The 21,172-nt window shown below is 39.7% G+C and overlaps 1 protein-coding gene across 2 annotated transcripts in view; it reads right to left on the bottom strand.

Annotated features, from left to right (window-relative positions):
- Positions 1 to 5,902: 5,902 nt before the first annotated feature.
- The window catches only part of PTPN2 (protein tyrosine phosphatase non-receptor type 2), a 31,561-nt gene continuing 16,291 nt past the window's right edge, over positions 5,903 to 21,172 (bottom strand). The window contains exons 6-10 of one of the 2 annotated variants that reach the window (XM_035901628.1): positions 17,461 to 17,670; positions 15,806 to 15,964; positions 12,448 to 12,638; positions 10,792 to 10,893; positions 5,903 to 6,178 (exon numbers count right to left, since the gene is read on the bottom strand). In XM_035901628.1, coding sequence (XP_035757521.1) covers positions 6,157 to 6,178; positions 10,792 to 10,893; positions 12,448 to 12,638; positions 15,806 to 15,964; positions 17,461 to 17,670 — 684 coding nt within the window. In that variant the 3' untranslated portion in view covers positions 5,903 to 6,156. Of the gene's footprint in view, positions 6,179 to 6,222; positions 10,894 to 12,447; positions 12,639 to 15,805; positions 15,965 to 17,460; positions 17,671 to 21,172 lie in introns of those variants that run through there. The other variant, XM_035901627.1, reaches the window with a different exon arrangement.

The following is a 21,172-nucleotide window of genomic DNA, read 5'->3' as shown; positions in this document are numbered from 1 at the left end:
ATTGATGTACAGGCATAGATTTACTTAATGTACAGGCATAGATTTACTTATGAAGGTAAAGCCCTACTCTTCCATATCAACTGTGGGTCTTGGATTTTTTTCAAAACTTTCCTGGCAATGGAAGGAAAGCTCAGAAGCGACTTGTTTTGCTGCCTTTTCCCAGTGCTGTTGTGGTAGCTTCAGCTGGGGAGACCGCAAGTGGTACAGCAGCCTGTTCTGGCTTTTGTGGTCTGCTTCCACTGTATAATTTCCATTCTGCTTCCAAGGGCTGCAGAGATGCTAAAACTAAAGTTTTCTAGGTAGATGAGCCTCATTAGACTGATTTGAGGATGAATACAGTGCTCTGAAATACAAAGGAATTAAAACATTGCCCTGATAGCAGGCAGTCTCATATCTGTATATTTTATAAGCTTAGTCTGAGTTATTACTGTTACTAAGCTACATGTTCTGTTTTCATCTTTTGGAAGTGCCTGGCCACATCAGCTTATTTAAAAGTATTTTTAAATCTAGAATTTCTAAGTTATACCTTATGAATTCATAGACATGACATATATACAGGCTATACTTTAAATATTTAAGTCTGCTAAATAGTTTCTTTTTTTTTTTTTTTTTTTTTTTTTTGGGTGGCATTGTGCCAGTAGTACACAGGATGAGGAAAGGAACAGCAGCAGTCCTGAAGAGACCTGTTAAAGGGGTAGGCCTGAGATTCGGTAGTCAGCTTTGCTTGAAAACTCGTGCCCATTGGTAAAGAGCAGCAGTTCAGTCTTAAGTACTCGGTGAATGTGGCTGATCACCCGAAGGATGCCATATCGCTCGTCTTTTTGGGTTTTTGAAAGTTTGTAAGGTGAGAATCATAGTGAATACCTGTTGTAGAGAACTAATATTTGAATATTCGGTTACTGTTCTTCTTTCCATGAAACAAAAAGAAATGTAAGCGTTTCCCAGTGTTAAGTCTGCTTTGCAGAAGCAGATAATGCAGGCCCAAACCGAACCTTGTAGAACAGGTACATGGAGCAAATGCTTTATATAATTGTATGTCCAAATACCTTCAAATAATGCCTTAAAACATAGGCAGTTGCAAGTTAAATATTGTATTTGAGTCAGTCACAAACCTAGGAATGTGTAGGACAATGCGAGCATGAGCTAATCGCTGCTGGCATCAGGAGAACTAGTAAGGCTTCATGATTACTTAATTACATCTGCAGAGTTTGGGGGTTTTTTTTAAAGGTTTGAATTGTGTTAACACCGATGCTTCTTAGTGCTAAATACCATGCTAGAAATGTAAAGTAATCCTTTGCTCAAGTTAATAAGCTTTTACAGTAGTAATGCACGAAGATGCCACGTTTCATGAAGATGCCACATTTCATGAAGATGCCATGTCGGTGCGGGGGGAAAAAAGGGATTACCAACAGGCACAAGCTTTTTAAGTTTCTTGGGGTTTTTGGTTTTTTTTATTTTTTTGCTGTGGTTTTTTTTTTAAATAAAGTGAGGGTATAAGCTTTATTTAGCTGGCTCTGTTTAAGTACTTAGTTGCTTGGGATTGCAAGTGTCATTATTCTAACACCTGTGAACTTCCGCCATGCCACAGTAAACTTCCTAAATATCTCTGCCATCTGCAACCTGCTGTGCTAGATGATGCTCAGCACCACAAATGAGCTGTGGAGTACGTGTGTTCCATCGTAAGGAGTTCATTTTTATAAAGCCTTGGTGTTTAAATAACTTGTGACACAAACAGTAAGCCCAGGTAGGGTTTGCTGCAGCCGCTTGACACAGGCAGGCAACTTGTGTTGGAGATCAGAATATACTGTGCAGATGTAGGATACATGAGGTACTAAAAAAAACTTGAAGTACTGAAGTCAACTTCTGCGGTCTTTAAATGATACATTAAAAAAATCTGAAGGGTAAAAACCTTATTTGGGCAACCATCAGTGTTGCTTTGGGTGTCCACAGACGGTTAATCAGGTGGGAAACGTTTGTATTAATTGGCTGTATTAATCAGGGTGCAGCCTGATGCATGCACATTCCATTGGGGAAGCTGCAGTTCAGAAGGTATTTACCTGCGAAACTCTTATTAATTAAAAGCAAAGCAGTTGCCATCAGAGATTAAATTTCAGTCAAAATTAGTATGGCTTGGAAAAAGGAGAAGCAGCGATAAAAAGCTAGAGGAGGAAAACCAAGGCTGCTGAACTAAGCAAGGGAGCGTTCGACCACCAGAGCACAGCAAAGCAGTTTTCAGGATTCTTCTGAGGCGCAGGAGTTGTTTTCTCATTCCTTCTTTAACTGATTACAGATAAAGGTGCAATTGCTCATGAAAATATTCTCTCAAATAGCTTAGATGTGGTCATTTTTATTGTTGTCATTTTGCGTAAGCCAGTACTTGTGTTGCATTCTCCTATGATGTTTGTATCTGCAGGCTAGTGATGGAACGTGTAGTTTAGCCGCTTGCTTTTTTATTTTTTTTAAAACAAAGGTCAAGACTTTTTTTAAAACATCTTAAAAATTCAGTTCTTTCAACTGTTTGCAAAGAAAACAGTGCAATTAAGAGTGCAAGCCAACCAAAGTTCTTCAGCAGGCTGTGAGCGTTTCTAAATCCAGCCGTGCCAGGAATCCCTTATGATTCAGGCGCTCGGAGGCAGGTGGCCAGTCGCTGCACTAACAACCTGCTGCAGAGGGCAACAGGATCTGGGACCAAAATGTTGGGTTTGGAGAAGCTGCTGCCCTCCCACCTGCTGTTCCTTGGGGAGTTACGCACCTGAAGAAAACCCGTTTGTACACTGAGCGAATACATCGTGCGTGAAGGCAGCAGATAAGCTCCTATTTGTAACATAAAGGCAAGATCCCTAAGAAAACAGGAAGTTACTGCTTTCATGTATTTTAACCTAGAAGTTAAGAAAACAGAAAGTAGTACTTTTGTGTATTTTAACCTAACGTAGTCAACTAGCAGTAGCTAGGGTGCCTTTCCTGCCCCCTTCCCATTACGATATTCTTTTATGGCTTCTTCACCTTTTCATCTAACTCATGCAATAAATTTGTGAGAAAGGCAGGCAACGGAAAATGCAAAATTATATGAAGATTTGTTGGTCTTATTCATCGGACTGACTGACCTTTATACCCATCAGGAGTGGTTTTCCACTACTGGCATCTCTCTTTGGCTATCAACAAGAAGTATGAGGCATGAAATCTAATGTTTGCAAGCAGTTAAAAGGCTTAAAGTTCTTTTTATTTTATCACTTGGAGCTCTTCTAAAATTTTCCTCGCTCACTAAAGTTATGACAAACTCCATCCTCAAGATTGCATCAGCCTTCCAATCATCTCCCGCGTTTGTCTGGTTTCTGGGTCACACAGTCGCACTGTAGCCTCTCCCTCCAGAGCGCAGATCCTCGGAACAAAGGTTTGTTAAGCTCCTGCCTCCTCCAGCTGGGAGTTTGCACGTATGGCTGTGCTACCTTTGTTTGCTGGACTGGTGGTTTTAACCAACAAGATTTACCTTTATCCGAGATTCGCAGTTGTAAAAATGATTCTATGGCTCCTGCTCCAAGTCAGGAAGGAGCAGCACGCAGCCGATCACTGCAGTGCAGAGGTCTGCTCTCAGTCTTGGGTTGTAAGAGGTTCTTGGGGTATAAAAACTGAGCAGTAGCACAAGTTGTGGGGCAGAAACACGTTTCACAGACGTAAAAATATGCTGAAGCTATTCTTCAAGCGCTGCAAGCAAGAAAAGGAAACCCACAGAGCTTATTTTTTTCATCAGAAACTTAACGTGGAGCAGGATGGGAAGTACAAGAAAATGGGAAGTAGTGGTGGCAATTCCTGTTGGGTTCCTCTTCAAGTCCAATACCAGAGCAGCTTGCGTTGCTAACAGAAAAGGGCAGGAAAAGGATTGGATTGTGTGTGAGGTATGGTTGGGTGAGTCGGGGGGAGAGAAGCCTGTTCTATTCCCAGCTGGGGAAATTGGAAGGTGTTTGAACAGCTGTGAGTTCAAATGAAGTAACCAAGGGGGACAACAGTGGAGAAACTACCAGAAGGTGATGGCAGGTCATGGATGTGAGATGGTGCCATTCTACAGGTGGAAAGTGAGAATTAACCAAAATACATTCTTGGGAATTTCCACAGGTATCCAGACTAACAAGCTGGTGAGTCACAACATTGATAAAAAAAGACAGAAATAACAGAACATGTGTTCGTGTGAGAAGTTCCTGGGCCAGTAAGCCAAGACTTCAAGGTGGCCCTCAAAAAAACCTGACAAAGCTGCTGTTGGAACTGCTCTATCTTTACCCCCTTCACCTACTCACCAAGTTAGCCTGACATCACATCCGGTCCAGCAGCTTAGTGGAGGGAAGTAATTTAAAAAAACTTCAAGAGCAAGGAAATCAGCATTTCAGTTGGAAGAGTCCGCTGTGCAATGAGAGCTGAAGTCCATCCAGTCCTCCACAGCCCCACAAGATTAAACAAATGAGCTGCATGTTTGACAGCTATCTGTGACAGCAGCAGGTAAAATAACAAAGCCTGTGCACGTTTCCAGTATGGCACACCTTATGCTTGCTTACCCTTCACAGAGGACAAAAATAATGAAAACATAAATCACAGCTGAAGGTGTGTCAAGTGGTTAGGAATAGGCTCTGCTCCCGGGTCCAACAACAACAGGGTTTATTGCAGTAGTTTTGGCCAGACCTTGATCTCTTGTGATAAACAGTCCCGGTCTCACAGCTGCCCCAACTTGAAAATGAAAGCTGAATCAAATTGTGATGTGGTTTGCTCCTCCAATGGGGGCTGGGAACAATACTAACCCTCTAAAGGAATGAAAATATTTAGATGAACGAGACTCTGGTGATTTAAGCTATTTCAAAGCCATGTCAAGCACATGTTTAGCTCAAGTAATGGCATCAGGTGCGCCCCCGGTTCAGCTTCACATTCAAGTTAAACACACCTTTGGCCACACTTGCTTCTCATAAATGAGCCTCAAAACAAAGTTCAGGTTGCTGCTTTTTTCAGCAAAACCAGCCTCAGCTGGCCTAGATTTCCGCCCTCTTCCATGTGCTTTACCTTCAGCAACTGCACGATTTGTACAAAAACCTGTTAGAAAACCATGCAAAGTATACATTGCGTGTAAAACCCCACCACACACTTGTTTAGACAGCCATATTGTAATAGAGTTTTTTGGGTGAATTAAGGCTTATCTGAAACTGTCAGAGAATGTCAGCGAGTGCAGAATTTGGATCAGCCGAGTCCCTTAGAAGAACCCCTTGAAGCAGCTTTTTTCAGTTTACCCCTTTCCCATCCATCGGTTCAGACGGCATCAGGGAGAAGGCTGCAGGAGAGGGGATGTGTGAAGTAAAACATTATTCATACAAGACACTGTGATGACACAATCCAAAACCCATTTAATGAAAGACAGCATTCACTTTGTGCGCTTTGCACCTGGCCCACAGCACCCATTAATGATATAGGAGGGTGGGCAGGTTTCCCATTGTTTCCTCCCCTTAAGCATCAAAACCAAAATGCTTTCCCTTCCCGAAGTGACTCCCAACATTTTGTGCACATTTTATAGCAAACATCAGGATTGCAGAACTGACCCGTCTGATTAAGAAAATAATATTCTTAGTGGTGCATTACAAAAGAAATGTGGAAGAGTTCCTCCTAGCTCAAACTACAATACTTAGCGTTAGTGAAAATATTTGCGTAAAGCACATTCTAATGATTTTGTCATTCTCCAGTGAAGACAGGGTATCAGGAACCCGTTGGGCGAAACATTCCTTTTTCCACAAAACAGGCTCTTAACCGTTTCTCCCTAACATAACGCGCACACAACAGCACATTGTCAATTTAAAAAAATATTTAATGCTGCCAAGAAGTATAAAAATACAGTAAGAATGGCAGTACAAAACAAAATATTTCCTAATTTATTTCTTTTACATCTTTCTACATTAATACAGGCATTATAAAAAAAACACAAGACGGTAAATTGTTTTGTTCTGCAAAGTATCATGCTGCTGGTGGTCTTCATCCCCTCGATGCAGTTTACGCTGTAAACAGATAACTGAGGTCGTCTTGGTACTTAACAGACCTCACTTTTTGTTCCCGAAGAGGGGTTCATGTCTTGCTTTGCATGTCAATAGTTTGCAGTTTATAGCTGCAGAATATTCACAAGTCTCGAAGGCTTTAGGTGTCAGTCAGTCTCGGCCTGCGACACACAATGCAGAAGAAAAGTCACCGATTCAGTAGACAGTATGGGGGAAAAAAAAAAAAAAAAGAAAAAAAGAAATACGAACAGACAGGGGGCTTGCAACTCGCTATAAACACCAAACAGCTTCTCACACACCCCCCGTAGCAACTACCGCCTACTGTCTGCCTGTCGCCAGGGCTCTTGGGAAGGCGTTGATTTTTCAGCAGGGATTTCTACAGGACAGTGGAAGGCGCATCCTTGCCGGAGAGCTTCACGTGCGGGCCTCAGCCCAGCAAAGCACCTACACGCGCATTCAAGCCCAAGCCCTGCAGAAGTCTTCTCGGGCCTTAGCGGGGCCAGGGGAGGCTGCCCCTCAGAGCACTAACACCGCCTCTCACAGCTCCGTAGGCCAGTCCTGGCACAGGGGCCTGGAAATAAGCATTTCTGGGGAAAGGTTTCTTGTGAAGAAGACCTCCCAGTACCGGATGCTTTGTTCCTAGGGAAGGCAGGGCTCTACTGTGAGGAACACAGAAAAAGGACCCTGGGGTTTGTGGCACCAAATATCCAAGCTACTACAAAGTGAAACACTTCCAAGTTCTGCAGGCACTACCCTGATTCGCAAAGCTTTCTTTGATCAGTTAAGACACGCTCAAAAAAATTCTTCCAAGTATTTATCCTTCCAACTTAAATAAAGACTCAGACAGAGGTGCAATTTTGAACACATTTATTTTTCGTACATGATAATGGAAGACTAACCTAAAACTCTGGGGGAAAACCAAAAAGCCCAGGAAGACTACTGTGTGTTACGCCAGCTTTGCAAATTCCGTCCTCTGACTCAAGCCACTTGGCCTTGCAGAAGACCTCCTCTTTGTCAGCATTAATTTAGTTTCTTGTGCAGTCCTCAAGTGTCTGAGGTTTAACTATAATGCCAAACAGCAAACTAAATTATCTGGTTAACATTCAATCAGACTTAAAGCTAGCCAGGCTTTTTAATCGCCCGCACAATCCAATCACCCATACACATTTACACCTCTTCCCTTTCCAGTGGGATATAAACCAATGTCAGTAAACCATTTTACTCAAGGTTTAAGAGAACAAGCTAAGTTTCACTTGCAACATCTTAGTTCTGTAAAATAAGTCTGCTGGGTTTTTTCAAATCGCCATTTCATGCTGAATTATTTTACTTAATGCATTTCAAGAAAAATACAGATGTGCTATCACTCTAAGCAGACTGGCCCTGCGCCAAGAACATAAATGGAAAACCTAAAGGACCAATTCCAAATTTGCCAACCCCTTGCAATGGAGGTCCACATGTTTGTTAGCGATTTTTTTTTTTTAAAGAAAACCACACAAGATTTGTACAGAAGTGCTCATCTGAGAGCCAAACATTGCTTAATCAAGTTCAGAGACAACCACTACGCATCAAACTTTTTGACCGATATATTTCCAGAACAGAGGGGAAAACCCAACACGGTAACACTGCAAATCAAGTGCAACAGCATTTTAGAAGCAGAACAGGACCAGCCAGCAGCTTCCTGGAAACTGGGGCAGGGAGGAGGCAGGAGAGGGGTCAGAATGCACGCCCTTCCTTTCTACTCTTTTCTTTAAACATTTCCTACACTAGAGGTCACTGGAATGGACAGTTCTTTGTTTTGGCCCGTATTGATTCTTATTTAACATCCAAGTTGTGCAGAACTGCTGCAAGTTGAAATCCTACAGAATAAAAAAAGTATCACAAGGACTCACTTTGCCAGAAAGAAACAGGCCTCCCCCAGATTTTGGTTTTTAGGGATTAGTGACGGACCAGGAAGAAGAGTTTTACCCAAATAATCTCCTGGAATGTACTAAGGGATCTAACATCTAATTTCCCTTCTACCAACCGTCATGGACAAGTTGCCATAGAAAACAGCTTTGTCTGAGACTTGTATTGGTTCGTGGTCCTTAAATTATTCACAGTTAAGACTCTCAAGGTACTTACAATCATGTAACCAAGCCAAATTTTTACAGATTGCATTTTTTTTACAGTTGAATGTGCAAGTCCTGCCTTATTGCATCAAGACGATAAGAGAGTGCGAGATGACATAAGACGGCCCCCTCCCGCCCTGCCCCACCCAGAAAAGAGGGATGGCTGCTCAGGGGCCAGAGAACAAAAAAGCCAGCATTGAGAAGATGGAACCAGGGAAAAATTCAAGTGACAATTTGTCAAAACACAGGTAGAGCTCAGTGTCTGTAGGATACTGGTGGCCCAGGAAATCCTCCTCATGCAAAGAGGCAGGTGATGAGTGACACTATCAGCTCAGTGAAGGCTTCACCTGCACTTTTTCCTTAGTATTTAGAGTAACATCTGCAATATTTCTGTTACAAAAGCATTTAATTACATTCCATGTGGGTTTCCATTTTGTAATTATATAGAGTATTTTATAAGGCACATATATTTACATCAGTTATAGCAGTTACGGAAAAACCTGTCTTCCCAATTTAAAGACAAAAAGAACCTTTTGCCAAGCCTCTTGTTGGCTAAAAGAGTTACTGCAGTTGTAACCATTACGAAATGTCTTTAAATATGTGCACTGCCTGCCCATACTGTGTCACAGCCATCACCAAGTCATTTTGCTATTAGAGCTGCATAGTTGGTCAGTAACGCCACAGGACAAATTATCTCGCTTTACTGACACACAATTTCCCAAATTCAGAACTGTACGTCCTACAAAATGACATTTGTTTTCCTAATCTGGACCCTGAGGCATTTGCTTACTATATAAACAGCGTAGTCCAAAATAGCATTAGCTGTTGTGAAATGAGAATTTCAAAGAGTAAACTCAACTTAGCTCTGCGGAGCGAGAGTCAGGCTATTTGGGCCCCATGCCTGGAATGTTACTGCTAAGCTCGAATGTACTGGAAACCTTTAAAGATAATTCCTTTGGATAAGGAGTGAAGTAATTATCTAGCTCTTTTAGTATTTTTCAGCAGTAAATCCAAGGAGTGCTTTACAAAAGGAGGGGGGGGGGGGGGGGGGGGGATCTCCCTCCTCCCCCCCGCGCAACTCCATACCCAACAGAAAACCACCAAGCTAGGAAAACGGAGGGAGAAAACACGACTTCTCTGAAGTCACCCAACAAGGCAATGCTTGAATAAATAAAATTCAGGTTCAAAGTGCAGTCCAATATCACAAATTATTAGGTCTCAACTGAAATGACAGCAAGCTACATGCAGCCACAGATGATCTCTGTATGCAAAGAGAATTTAAAGGCCAGAAAGCGATTTGTGTAGAATTATTACTTAGAAAGTGATACTGCCCCACTAATGGAAAGGAGTGCTCCATAATTTTAAAGCAACTGTAGCATAGGTATTCCCAAAATGTCAGTGATTCAGAGTTTGAAGTCACGATCTCTAAAGCAGCGCTGGAGAATCTGAAAAGCAATTCTAGACTTTGTGAAGTTTTGCAAGTGGCTCATACAGCTGAACATAGTGGGTACGGGAGAACGCTAGCAACGTTTCTTGTCTACTACAACCAACCTTGGAAGCCCAACTACAGTTTCCTTTGATGTGCTTTCTACACCTATTACTGATGAATGGATTTCATTCTTTCTAGCAATTAAAATCTATAGACACGCAAAACATTATGCTTCACATTTAATGGAATGTCAGAACTTTAACAATGTTGGCCTCTAAACAGTAGTTGAAGTCTGAATACATGAATCAACAGTATGCTTTTTAGTGGGGGCTAAGTTCTCAAAAGCCTTAAAAAAAAAAACCGAATTTCCAAGCCTTACTTAAATAATGAAAACTACAAAAAAAAAAAATAAATAAGGAATGCAAATTAACAGAGTAGAAATTGCTAAGTGCTTCATCAGACCCCTAGCTGCTCATATCATAAATTTGAGAGTCAAAATATGGGGAATGGTTGCACTATTATTTTCATGCACAAATTATAATTACATTTAGTTTCAAAATCAAGTTCTTTTTGGTCAGAAATTTGTACAAACTGAGCTTTTAAAAGTACAGTAAACTACAAAAAGATTAAATATGCAATTATAAAATATATTTATCCTAGGTCATAAGAATATAAAATGTTTATATTCATGTCACTAGTACATTACACGTTACACACATTTAAGGATAACTTCTTTGCATTAATAATGTAAATGACACAACACTGTTTATTGCTTATGTCAGGCATGTAAATTTAAATGCAGACAGCCTTCGGTAGCTAAACCTCTGTAGTTCAGGGTTTGCTTAAGATCCGGTAGAACACCATTTTAAAAAGTGTATAAACAGTTGCAGCGTGTTTGCACCTGCTCATATAAACAAAAAGCCATCAACTCTGTTGGGGGGCACCAGTTCATTTTTTAAGTACCTGCAGTGGAAAGTCCTGAGATGTTGACATGGGATCAAGTTTACGTCACTTCTCTATTGTATGTAACAGTCTGTACCCATTCCAGGTGTAAGGAGTTTACTGCTTAACATCACACTCCTAGTCATTAACTTGCAGCAAAATTAGCTGCTGGAGCAGACAGGTTTACTGTTTACTTACGAGGAATGTTCTTGAGAATACATAGCAAGAATAAGCGCCAACTAAAAACAGTGTACCAAACCCAATCTTAGTGAGAATAGGTTTCCAATATAACCACCTTTTTCTTTTTCTTTCAGTCTCATTTAGCTTCTGCTTCATCTGCTGCAGCTTCTGTGCTGTGTTAGCTTTTCTATCCTCTCGCAGCCGTTTTCGGACAGTACTTGAAGGAAAAAAAAAGAAAAAAGGTAAATCTTAAATTGTAGAACAGGGGAAAAAAAGGCTATTAAAATATTAAAACAACAACAAAATATTAAATCCAACACACTCCCAGCAGTTAACCAACCCACCAGTAGCATATGGCAGCAGTACATAAAATCTAAACCAAGCAATCTTTATTCCATTTTAACAACCTTGATGTGGACAGTTTCAGGTCAGTGAAACACTGTGAAGTAAGTAAATGAGACATGTAAAGATGCAAGTGGTGCTTGACTTACGTGTTCAACAGGGACCAGAATTAGCTCAATTACCTGAGCTTAGCCTTTCTCCCCTGTCAGTATTCTGTTCGGTGGCTGAGATTTTTCGCATGGAGGCTGCTTTTACATGCACGGTCAGGTACTACGTGCAAACCTTCACAGCATTTAAGCATGTGCCTCCACTGCACGGTTCACGCTAGCCTCACTGATACAGTGCTCCCAACCTGCTCATCTCTGCATGCAGTTTAATAGTACACATCTTAGGCTACAAACCAATCTCGATCAAGGACACAGGCTAAAAATTGGTTGTGTGTTGTTACACTATCAGGGCCACCTTGTGATTCTCGTCTCCGAATGCATCCTCACAATCTCTAAAAAAGCAGTAACTCTGACTCAAGAAAACATTTTCATTGTCCAAGTCCTAGCAGACAAACACCACGCTCACACCCATGCCCCCCTCCTGCTTGTGAGGGGCTCCTTCAAACGTCCACAGAAGCGCTGTCATTCTCTCTCAAAACGCTCACAAAGATACGGAAGGATAAACCCATCGGGGCATTAAGTAAGCCAGCCATTACTTCAGAATCCCAGCCTGCCTACATCGAACTGCTGCGCCTTGTCCCGGCCTGTTCCCGTTGGGACAGACGCTGCCTCCCCCTGTGCACTGCACCAGCCAGCCCAATTCTGTGCCTCAGGGCACAGCGATTGAGCTGGGAATTCCCAGCAGAGCAGGTCACAGCTGAGGCATTACTATTCACCAGGCAGAGAAACTTGAAAGAGGAGGACAAATTCACATGCCACAGCTAAACCACAGAAGTCTACGCACAGCGGTAGATTTCCCATGAAGGGAGGGTAACTCATGGCTTCAGCGATACGGTTGTGATCATCATATAGAAAGTGGTAGGTGATAAAAAACTTTGAGCTTCTGAAGGATCACATATTTTTCCAAACAGAAGTTAGCATTGTATTTAAAAATCAGTATCCAATTATTTTGGGCACTTTTAAGACCCAAATCATGCTGCACAACAGAGTTCACAGACAATCTGTAGGAAAAGGCTTTCAAGCATGAGGTTTAACTGCTTCAATTAGAGACTTTTTTTTTTTTTTCCTCTCTTGACCTTTAAGCAATAAGGGTGTATTACAAGGAATAACTGAAGTTGTATTTACAAAAAGATAAAATTAAGTCAGATAGTCAAATACCAGCTGTCCTTTACCTCTACCAAAGAAAGATCTTGAAGCACACAATAATTCAGCCTCTCAAGAGAGTGCATCTGCCTTCTAAACAGTTTTTTCATTTTGCCTACCTTTCAATGTTCCCATCTGTGATATCTTGAACTTTAGCGGACAGATCAGTATTTATTTTCTCCATTTGATCTTTGTTCTCCAGACCTATGCTGTTGCCATTGTACTTCTCTGTGGTTATTTTGGTTGGGTGCGGAGGAGACTGCTCAGAACTTGGCGCTTGGTCCTCCTTAGAGAGCTCCTTCCACCGTTTCTGCAAACAAGGAGAACATATTTCAAACATTCCCCTAATGCTGAAAGCCCTCTTTGCCCAAGATGTCTTCCCACAGAAAAGCCACAGAAGTAGATTAAAGGAACTGCTAGATCAAGAAAAAAAGAGCTGCCAGGTGAAGAAATAAGGTTACATGAAGACGCATCTTCTCCAACAATGATCCCTTTTGATATTTCTTTTGATTTTTCTCTAAAAAACAATCAGTTTTTTCCTCACACAAATCACACAGCCTATAAAGATACAGAATACCTTGGAGAAAAAAAGAAAAAAATCAGTTACTTTCAAAGTCTATGATAAGAAAGATGAACTGAAAATTGACCCTTCACAAAACGAGTGTTAAGATCCTCGTTTGTTGAATGAATTCAAGACTGCTGGTCTAAACTAAGTATCAAGCTCTGAGAGTGATGTCAAAAAAACCCCAGCTACTTATAAATGAACTGCTGGCAGAACAAGCTTCAACAATTAACCGACTCCACTGCAGAGGAGCTGCCAGTGTAGATCTGAAATTCACAAAGGGAGCCTTCATGCACAGGACACTTCACTCTCAGAGGTTATCTTTGTTTTCTCTTAAACACAAAAACACTAAGAAGAGAAACAGAAACAGCCACTAACAAATGGAAATCCACTTAGCAGCTCCCTCTTCTTGTCACAGAAAAAGGCCTTTTGGAAGACAGGGCTGTGTGCATAAGAGACTTGCTGGCTAAGATAAGTACTGATTACATCTGGAGTGATAAGCCACATCGGAAGAAGTGCAATCAGAGACAATTCTACTACTCCTGTCAAACAGAACACATTTCCCACCAAGAATTCTATTCTGAACATGTAACAAGTATAGCTGAAGTGGCTGGTAATTTTAAGTTTAAAAATCGATGACAAGACTACGTGAATGGCACAACTGGTAAAATAATGTAGAACTCGGAGCAGACGGACAATGAGGATTGTGTTGCTAAATTACTTTTGCCATTTTATGATACTACCTGCAGTTTTACAAAAAAGAACAACAAAAATACATCTCAGGAACTGAAGTACTACACTAGTCTTGTGAAATTATGTCTGGAAGAAACAAAGACGTGATGAAGTTTGATTTAAGAAATACAGTTGTCCTTAAAATTATAACCAAAATGCCTGTTGTCCTGTTGTAGGGGAGCCTAAGACTTAGGGGCCTGTATTGCCACTTGGAATGAGTGGGGACAATGAAAGGTATGCTGAGATGTTCAGCTGACAGAATCAGGTGAATGTCAGACACAGTTTTTTGATTCAGAAGTTTCAGTACAAAATTACAATATTCTTGTTCTCTGTCTGCAAAACAAATCTCTGGATTGAAGGAATTCAACCTTCTTTGTCCTTTCAAAGCCACAGATTTGTTTTCCGGAGACCATTCATTTCAAGAGATTTTTTCAGAAGAGTGACAGTAAGTTATTCTATTGTGTTATTGAAGCAATATTAACTTATCTTTATTACAAAGGAATTTTATAGAAATGAAAACTTCCATCTGGTTCCACCTCACCCATTTTATACAGCACAGTGCTGCAGTATAACTAGGAAGCAAGTCATCATTTCAGCTGCAGCACCACACAGCGGCACGCCAACCACATGCCTCTGCAGGGCTTCGGGGCAACCCAGGTGAGCCTGTGATCCTTCCTTTCAGCCACAGGTGGAAATCCCAGAGGTGCTAAGGGAGGGGAAGAGACTCCTCAGCCCCTGATACAAGTGCTGCAGTTGCTGCCAGTAGCTGTAAGCAAGTCAAGGTTGAAGTGTATGTTGTGTTTGCCTGCACGGTTTACTGACTTCTGAAACCCATGGAGATGCCAGAGGTGAACATTTGGGTAAAGTTATATTGAGAAGCATTCAATGACTTCATGCCTTCCCCATCATGAGCAGAGAGAAGCGAACACCCCTCACGCTCTGAACAGTACAAAAAAAAAAAAAATTATCTATCTGACCTTGAAAGGAGAAATACACCTATTAAGCACTGCAAATAGATTTTCTGCACATGACCCTGAGGCCTAAAGAGAAAAGCACCAGGGCAACTGCCTGCACTGCAGAAAACATTGGTTTAGGAAAGATATCTGAACAATGATAAGAAAAAGAAAAAAAGAACAAATTAGAAGTGTGCCTTCTTAAGCATTCTCTTCATATAAAGAAATAACACACTTAACTGGCAAGCAGTATTCTGAGTTGACAATGATCCCTTGTATCCAGAAACAAGAAATCATGTGATCTAGATGCGTAACTGTAGGAACCAGAGCCACTCAACAGCTTAGAGCATGGCTTTTTAAAAAGCAAAGCAGAAGAATTATTAGAAAGAAGAATATCCTCATACCACCAGAAACAGCTTTCAGAAAATAAAGAGGCTGAATTGCTGTTAGTGTTAGGATGAATCACAGTCTTCCAGGCATATGGCGCAGGTGTCAGACTAGCAGCACACTGCCTAGGTGTTAATTAGAAGTTGTGCAACATTATTTCTTCATTTAAATAGCAAGTCAAGAAACATTTGTCAAAAAGAAGAATTTGACAACTACCAGAACCACAGAAAAGAAGAAATGTGTTTTAGTTTATCTGCTTCCTTCATTATTTTAAGAGATCAACAAAATAAAAAAGCCCTAGTGTACCAAAGCAGAATTAAACGTTTCACAGCCTCTCCGCCCGGTTTCTCTCCCACCTAGCCCCAGCCATTTAAAATACCTGTACCTACTGTTACACCTGCAAGCCACACTGATAAAGTATTATGTTTGGCTAGATTCTACTAACCATAACACAAATTTTAAAGCATATGGGGGGGGGGAAGGCAATTTCACAAATAAACCTGATCTGTAGTAGCAGGCAACTTTACTGTTAGGAAAATAAATAGCAAAGATCAAGAAATCCTTAAAAGATCCTTACTATCTTTTCAAAGTGATACTGGGAATTACATTTGCTTTTCAGTGTTGAAAATAATGATTTACCCTTTTTTTTTTTTAAATGTTTTTTAGTACAGACAAGTTATTTTTATATTTTATCTAAGAGCCAATACCTTCTAGGCATCCACTGAAAAAGGCAAATTATTTAAATCCCGCAAACTCACATGTTTTAAAATAGTTTGGAGCTCATTCTTAACTACTGCTAGCAGTCTACTGCTTATGTTTAAATACATGGAGCTAAACATTTACCTGTATAGTTGAATCCCCCATTATAAATTTTGCTCCTTCTATTACAGCCATATATGAAAATCTTAGTTGATCGGGAGTCTGAATAAGTCCCATTCGGTATTTTCTCATGTCCAGTAACACTTTCTTAATATCTACAGAAAATGGGTCTTTTTTCTCCATCTGTAAAGAAAGTTACATGGACAGCATCATTACTAGTGAGAGACACAACATACAAAAAATAATTACAAGTAAAGATTAGTCATAAAATTCAATCTAAAAATTAATTTATTCATATTATGTTTCCATTAATTATATACAAAATTAACATGTCAAATGATTTCTAAATTGTTTTTACAGGGAAAAAGTTAACCATCTAATGAAAGCTTACTATGAACAAATCAATGATCATGTATTAACCAAATAAATCAGTACCCTAATATCAAGTTTCAAAATTAAGAAACCTACATACACTTGATTTTATTCAGGCATGTATTTGTACTCTGAAACAGGACTATAAGAATCAAAACCAGAAAGCAGTATTTTCTACTACTCCTGAATAGAACAGCAATTTGGAATGACCACATGCGGCAGAAGCTTCCTTCTTTAAAGCAGAATTCCCTTATTTAAAGCAGGATCCCTAATCCAAGCAATGCACATGCTTGTCCCTACACTACATTCACAGGGTGTTTTTAACCATATATCTGCACTTCTTGCAATGTTCATTTTAATTTGTCTAATGTTAAAGTATACTTGCATCAAAATATATACCTCTGTTTTTCAAAATGCAGAAAAGAAGAAAAACTGGAAAAAAAAAAAAAATAAATTGAGAAGACCCAACCAAACCAGAAGATAAGTGTCTTGTAATTTAAATGAAATCCTACTTCACCTAACCCTGTGATGTACTTCTCACTATTACCAAGAACAGCCAAAGACAAAAAGTCTGCGTCTGTGCTTCAAAATACAACAAGAATTTAAAGAGATTATAGTATTTTTTCACTCAAGTCATGAGCAGTTATAGATGATGCAGTTCACAGAGTAAGCAAAAAACCTACTCATTTATGTGGTACTGCAACTGGCTACCAAGCCCCACCTCCCAGAGGGCTGCACACCTAGGGAAATTCTGCACCATCCTCCATTACACACTGCAGGAGATCCTGGGGCGTGCCCAGGTTCTCACCCTAGTTCAGATACCAATTCTCTGCAACCGTAAGGAAAGGGGACTGTCAGACCTGCAAGACAGTCTATGTTTAGAAAAAAAAAAAAAAAAAAAAAAAAAAAGACTTGTATATTCAGTTGTCTCAATATATATTCACAAGCCTAACTTTAAGCTCATATTGAAATAAATAAATAAATAAACAAACAAATAAATAAATATTTTCTAAGCACATCTTATATAAAAGGAAAAGAATGCTTACTATTTACTTTCCAGGAAGCTTTGAAAAACGTGTAAAGTACTTCAAGATGGATTTGTAAATATTTTGCAAAAGTTGTGGTTTTAAACTGTCAAAATATGTGAAGGAAACAAAAGAAGTATCATGTCTTAATTAAAAGTTTTCACTGCCATGTCATTAACTTAAATGCTTTTAAAGCCTTCTGACCAAAAGCCCACATTGGGAAGACAAGCAGAGTGTGAGGAGAAGGAAAGGGGTGACAGAGAAAAATCACCGAACACTTACCAGAACAAGACAAGTGTCTACTAATGAAAACGTGCCGGAACGTCCTATCCCCGCGCTGCAGTGAACTACTGCAGGTCCGTGCTCAGGACTTAGTGACCCCGACTCTCTGACTTTAAACAGGAAGTTCAGGAATGAAGCTGGGGATTCAGGAACTCCAAAGTCTGGCCATGTAGTATAATGAAAATGAGAGATCATCCTGGACTCACCACTCTATAAGTGAAAACAAATAAACAATACAACTAGAAAGTATTCTACTTTTGTTTAGTTAGTACACATTTCCCCAGTCTAAATCAATAGCTATTTTCTATTTCAAACCTCCCGTTTAGACAAGCAATCCAATAACCTCCTTCAAGTTGTATGATAACCAACAGTGCAGCCCTGAAGCAGTTTTACATCCAGGTTGGTAGTTTCCCCCTTTGCAATTACTACTGTACATATTTTTTTTCTTCTCAAACTTCCAATATTACATTTGGTTTGCTTTACTACTTGCCCCCAAATATTCTTCTTTTTCTACCATTATGCAGCTCAACAGCTGACAGCAGTTATTAGAGTGCTAGCATTAACAGGACTGAAAACGGGACTGAAAAAAATGCCCGTCAGCATTGTAAGCTCTCTCTACTCTGGCTCAGAGCAAGTTTTAATATCAAGAAGTATTAGCATCTCTCCTTTACACCAACCACACCGCTAAGGAGGCTTTATGGAAAAGGCATAGAACCACCCCTACAGCTGGATGTCCAGCAAGACTTCTGCTGGATGTATTCATTCTGTCTAAGAAAGAAAGAATAATTCCAAAACCATGCAGCTGTTTCAGAAGCATGTAGCTCCTCTCCTAAGGTGACCAACTAACTGCAGGTATTGAAATGAGAGCAAGAAAGCATGTATGTATCAGAAAAGCTTTGATGACAAATTTGGATTGTATCTTTACGGAACTCACTTTCAGACCTGCTGTTAAATGCTAGCCCTTGCCTCCCTTCTTTTCTTGCTACAGTGACTTTGAGACAACTTGATCACTGATTTAGCTCGGGAGTTTTAGAAAGGTTCAGTTATTTTTATCCTCCCTTCATTTCATCTTATTATCCACATGGATTGAAACCTAGATAAACCTCCACAAAGCTGGAACACAAGATTTAAAATATCAATGTATTCCAGCACAGCTTTTTTTTTTTTTTTTCAACAACAGTAAAATATAGCTATGAAATTAAAATAAATTCTACTGATCATTTCCTGCTCAGTCTGTTTCAGCTTCTTGTGAGGGATGACTTACGAAACTCCTTTGTGAAAGTAAAATAATCCAGCTCACGGTTACCACAGTAACAAAAATACTCTCCCATTTTGTCTTTTGCCTTCAATGCCTGGTACTGCAAGACTGCCAATACTTTCACAGAAAACAGTGGATATTAAGATGACTCAAGTCATTCTCAAATGCAGTTATCTTCCAGGAATATTTTGTCTTTTGGCTAAGAGCTCAACAAGGACAACAGTCTGATCCATCATATTGGGAAAATGAGTACACAGTAAGATTTCAAATAGAAAAAAAAAAAAATGTACCAAAGCCTAAATTGTGTAAAGACACTGGGATTTTCCCTTCCTTATTTTTCGGAAGCAAAGCATTAAAAAAAAAAAAAAAAAAAAAAGAAAGTATGCGTTTTCAACTGAGACCTTCTTACTGGTCTTCTGTACCTAGTTTTTCAACTATTGCGTTAACACACTAATCAACCAAAATGACCCATTTGTTTAAAAATCATGAAGGAGACACTTTTTTTAGTAAGAAATCTGGAAATTACAGCATTTTAAAGAAGGTACCACTCTTAAGCAATTTCCTCTTAGAAAAATAACTCATCAATTTACAAACAGAATTAAAAGGAAAACTGGAGAGATGAGCTAAACGCACATATTAGGTAAAGCAAAAGTTGAAGTTGTTTCTTGTTAATCTAGATGATCCTTTGAAGTGGTAACTGATACTCTCCCCCTCAAGATTCTTAAATCACATGGCTAAGTGTCATCCTGCTCATACACTAATCTGAAAACGGTATTTGTAAAGGAAAGATTAAACAGTGCTGTCGTACATCTCATCCAGCTCTAACCCACAGAATTGCTTGTTTTCCCTCATACTGTACAAAGGCTTTATCCATCCCACAATTTTCCATCTCTTCAGCTAATTTTAAAATGAACCCTGCCTCTTCATCTTTCTCCGTGAGGCCCATTTCAGAGCACCAGAACTGGCTGGTTTTTCCTGAACTTGCAGTTTCTAATCGTACAGCCAAATCCCATTTGAATATTTTAAACCTCCCACATACTGTCTCTTAAACAGAATGGTTCTTTCAAGTGGTGCTTGGCAGTCAAGCTGTAGAGCTGAAATACTGTCTTTGCGTGAATATCCATACCACCCTTTCTGAAAGAACTCCCCCTGCCACTGAGCCATGCACAGCAGCTATCCCTTAGGTTAAGTGACACAGGACTATAATGAGAAAAGGCTTGGTTTGCTCAAGATTCACAACTGTTGATGGACAGAAACTCAGTTTTAAAGAACAAGTGTTATCAGGAAACTAGATATTATTTTAAAGAAAAAAAGCTGGACTTCAAGACTCAAGCAGTAATATAAAAATTTATGTCTAGTATACACCGGGAACACATTTCTGCATGCTAACTGAAAACCAGCTTATTCTATGGTAACCACGACAGATTCTTCTAAGATTCATTTCCTATGACTAGCTACCAAAAAAAAAACCCCAAACTTAAAAATCCTTGAATAATCATTGGACAACTTCTAAACAAACAACTTTTCAAGAAGAGGAGTCAAACCATTCTAGCAGAAGTTTCACAAACTACTGGGATAAGCTTTCAGTGAACAACCATCATCGCTAAAACTGATGAACTCCGTAAGTTAGCACCATACTGCAGTTCTCCACTGACTGCTGGCAACACTACAGCATAATCAAAGGACGATCAAACCACAAGCCATGCTCCAGGTTACAAGCAGACATCCACATGAGGGCTTGAGCAGAAATATAATAAAATGCCATTAGACTAATTTTCATCAAAACAAGCCTTGCCATAACCTTTTTTACAGTGGCTATCCAATCACTCAAAACAAAAGGATACAAAAATCTTAAAATAGTTTTAAGGTTGTTCAGTTACCTGAGGGTATGAATATGAATAAAACACTATCAAAATGCTCAAAGGAATTTGACGCCTTCCATGTCAAGTTGAACAGGTGAAGACACAAAAATGCTGGTCTGTCAAATTTCACACACTCCTTATAAAAGCCTTAATTTCATAGTTTTAAAGGCTACTGAAATAGTCTTAACATATGAAGGCATAAAATACACATACAAACTCCTTGTGGTCCTATATTTAATGATCATGCCTTAAGTGCATTAACAACTGATTTGATCATATAAAAATGAGAAGGCATGCTGTAAAAGGCAATATTTTACACACTGAAATTCAAAAACTTAAATCAACTTTTATCACAACCTCTTCTGTTTGTTTATTCTAATGCTTAGCAAAATGGTTTTCAAAATGTACATAAAAATGACAGTGAGGATAATGGGCCCAAATAATCCTGACAAACATTCTGGGTTTTTTTAAATAACTAAAGTCAACGTGGTAATAGCTATGCCCACTGAATCCGCAAAACACTGACATTCAAGTGAGTCTGGGTTCTCCTTTCCTGTTAGACACCAATACCTTTCCTAACACCTAAGTCTTA

This window comes from Egretta garzetta, unplaced genomic scaffold, assembly GCF_000687185.1.
Source record: "Egretta garzetta isolate BGI_Z169 unplaced genomic scaffold, ASM68718v1 scaffold259, whole genome shotgun sequence".
NCBI classification, from domain to species: domain Eukaryota; kingdom Metazoa; phylum Chordata; class Aves; order Pelecaniformes; family Ardeidae; genus Egretta; species Egretta garzetta.
The sequence above is the reverse complement of the archived record's forward strand: the minus strand, read 5'-3'. Positions and strand labels throughout refer to the sequence as shown.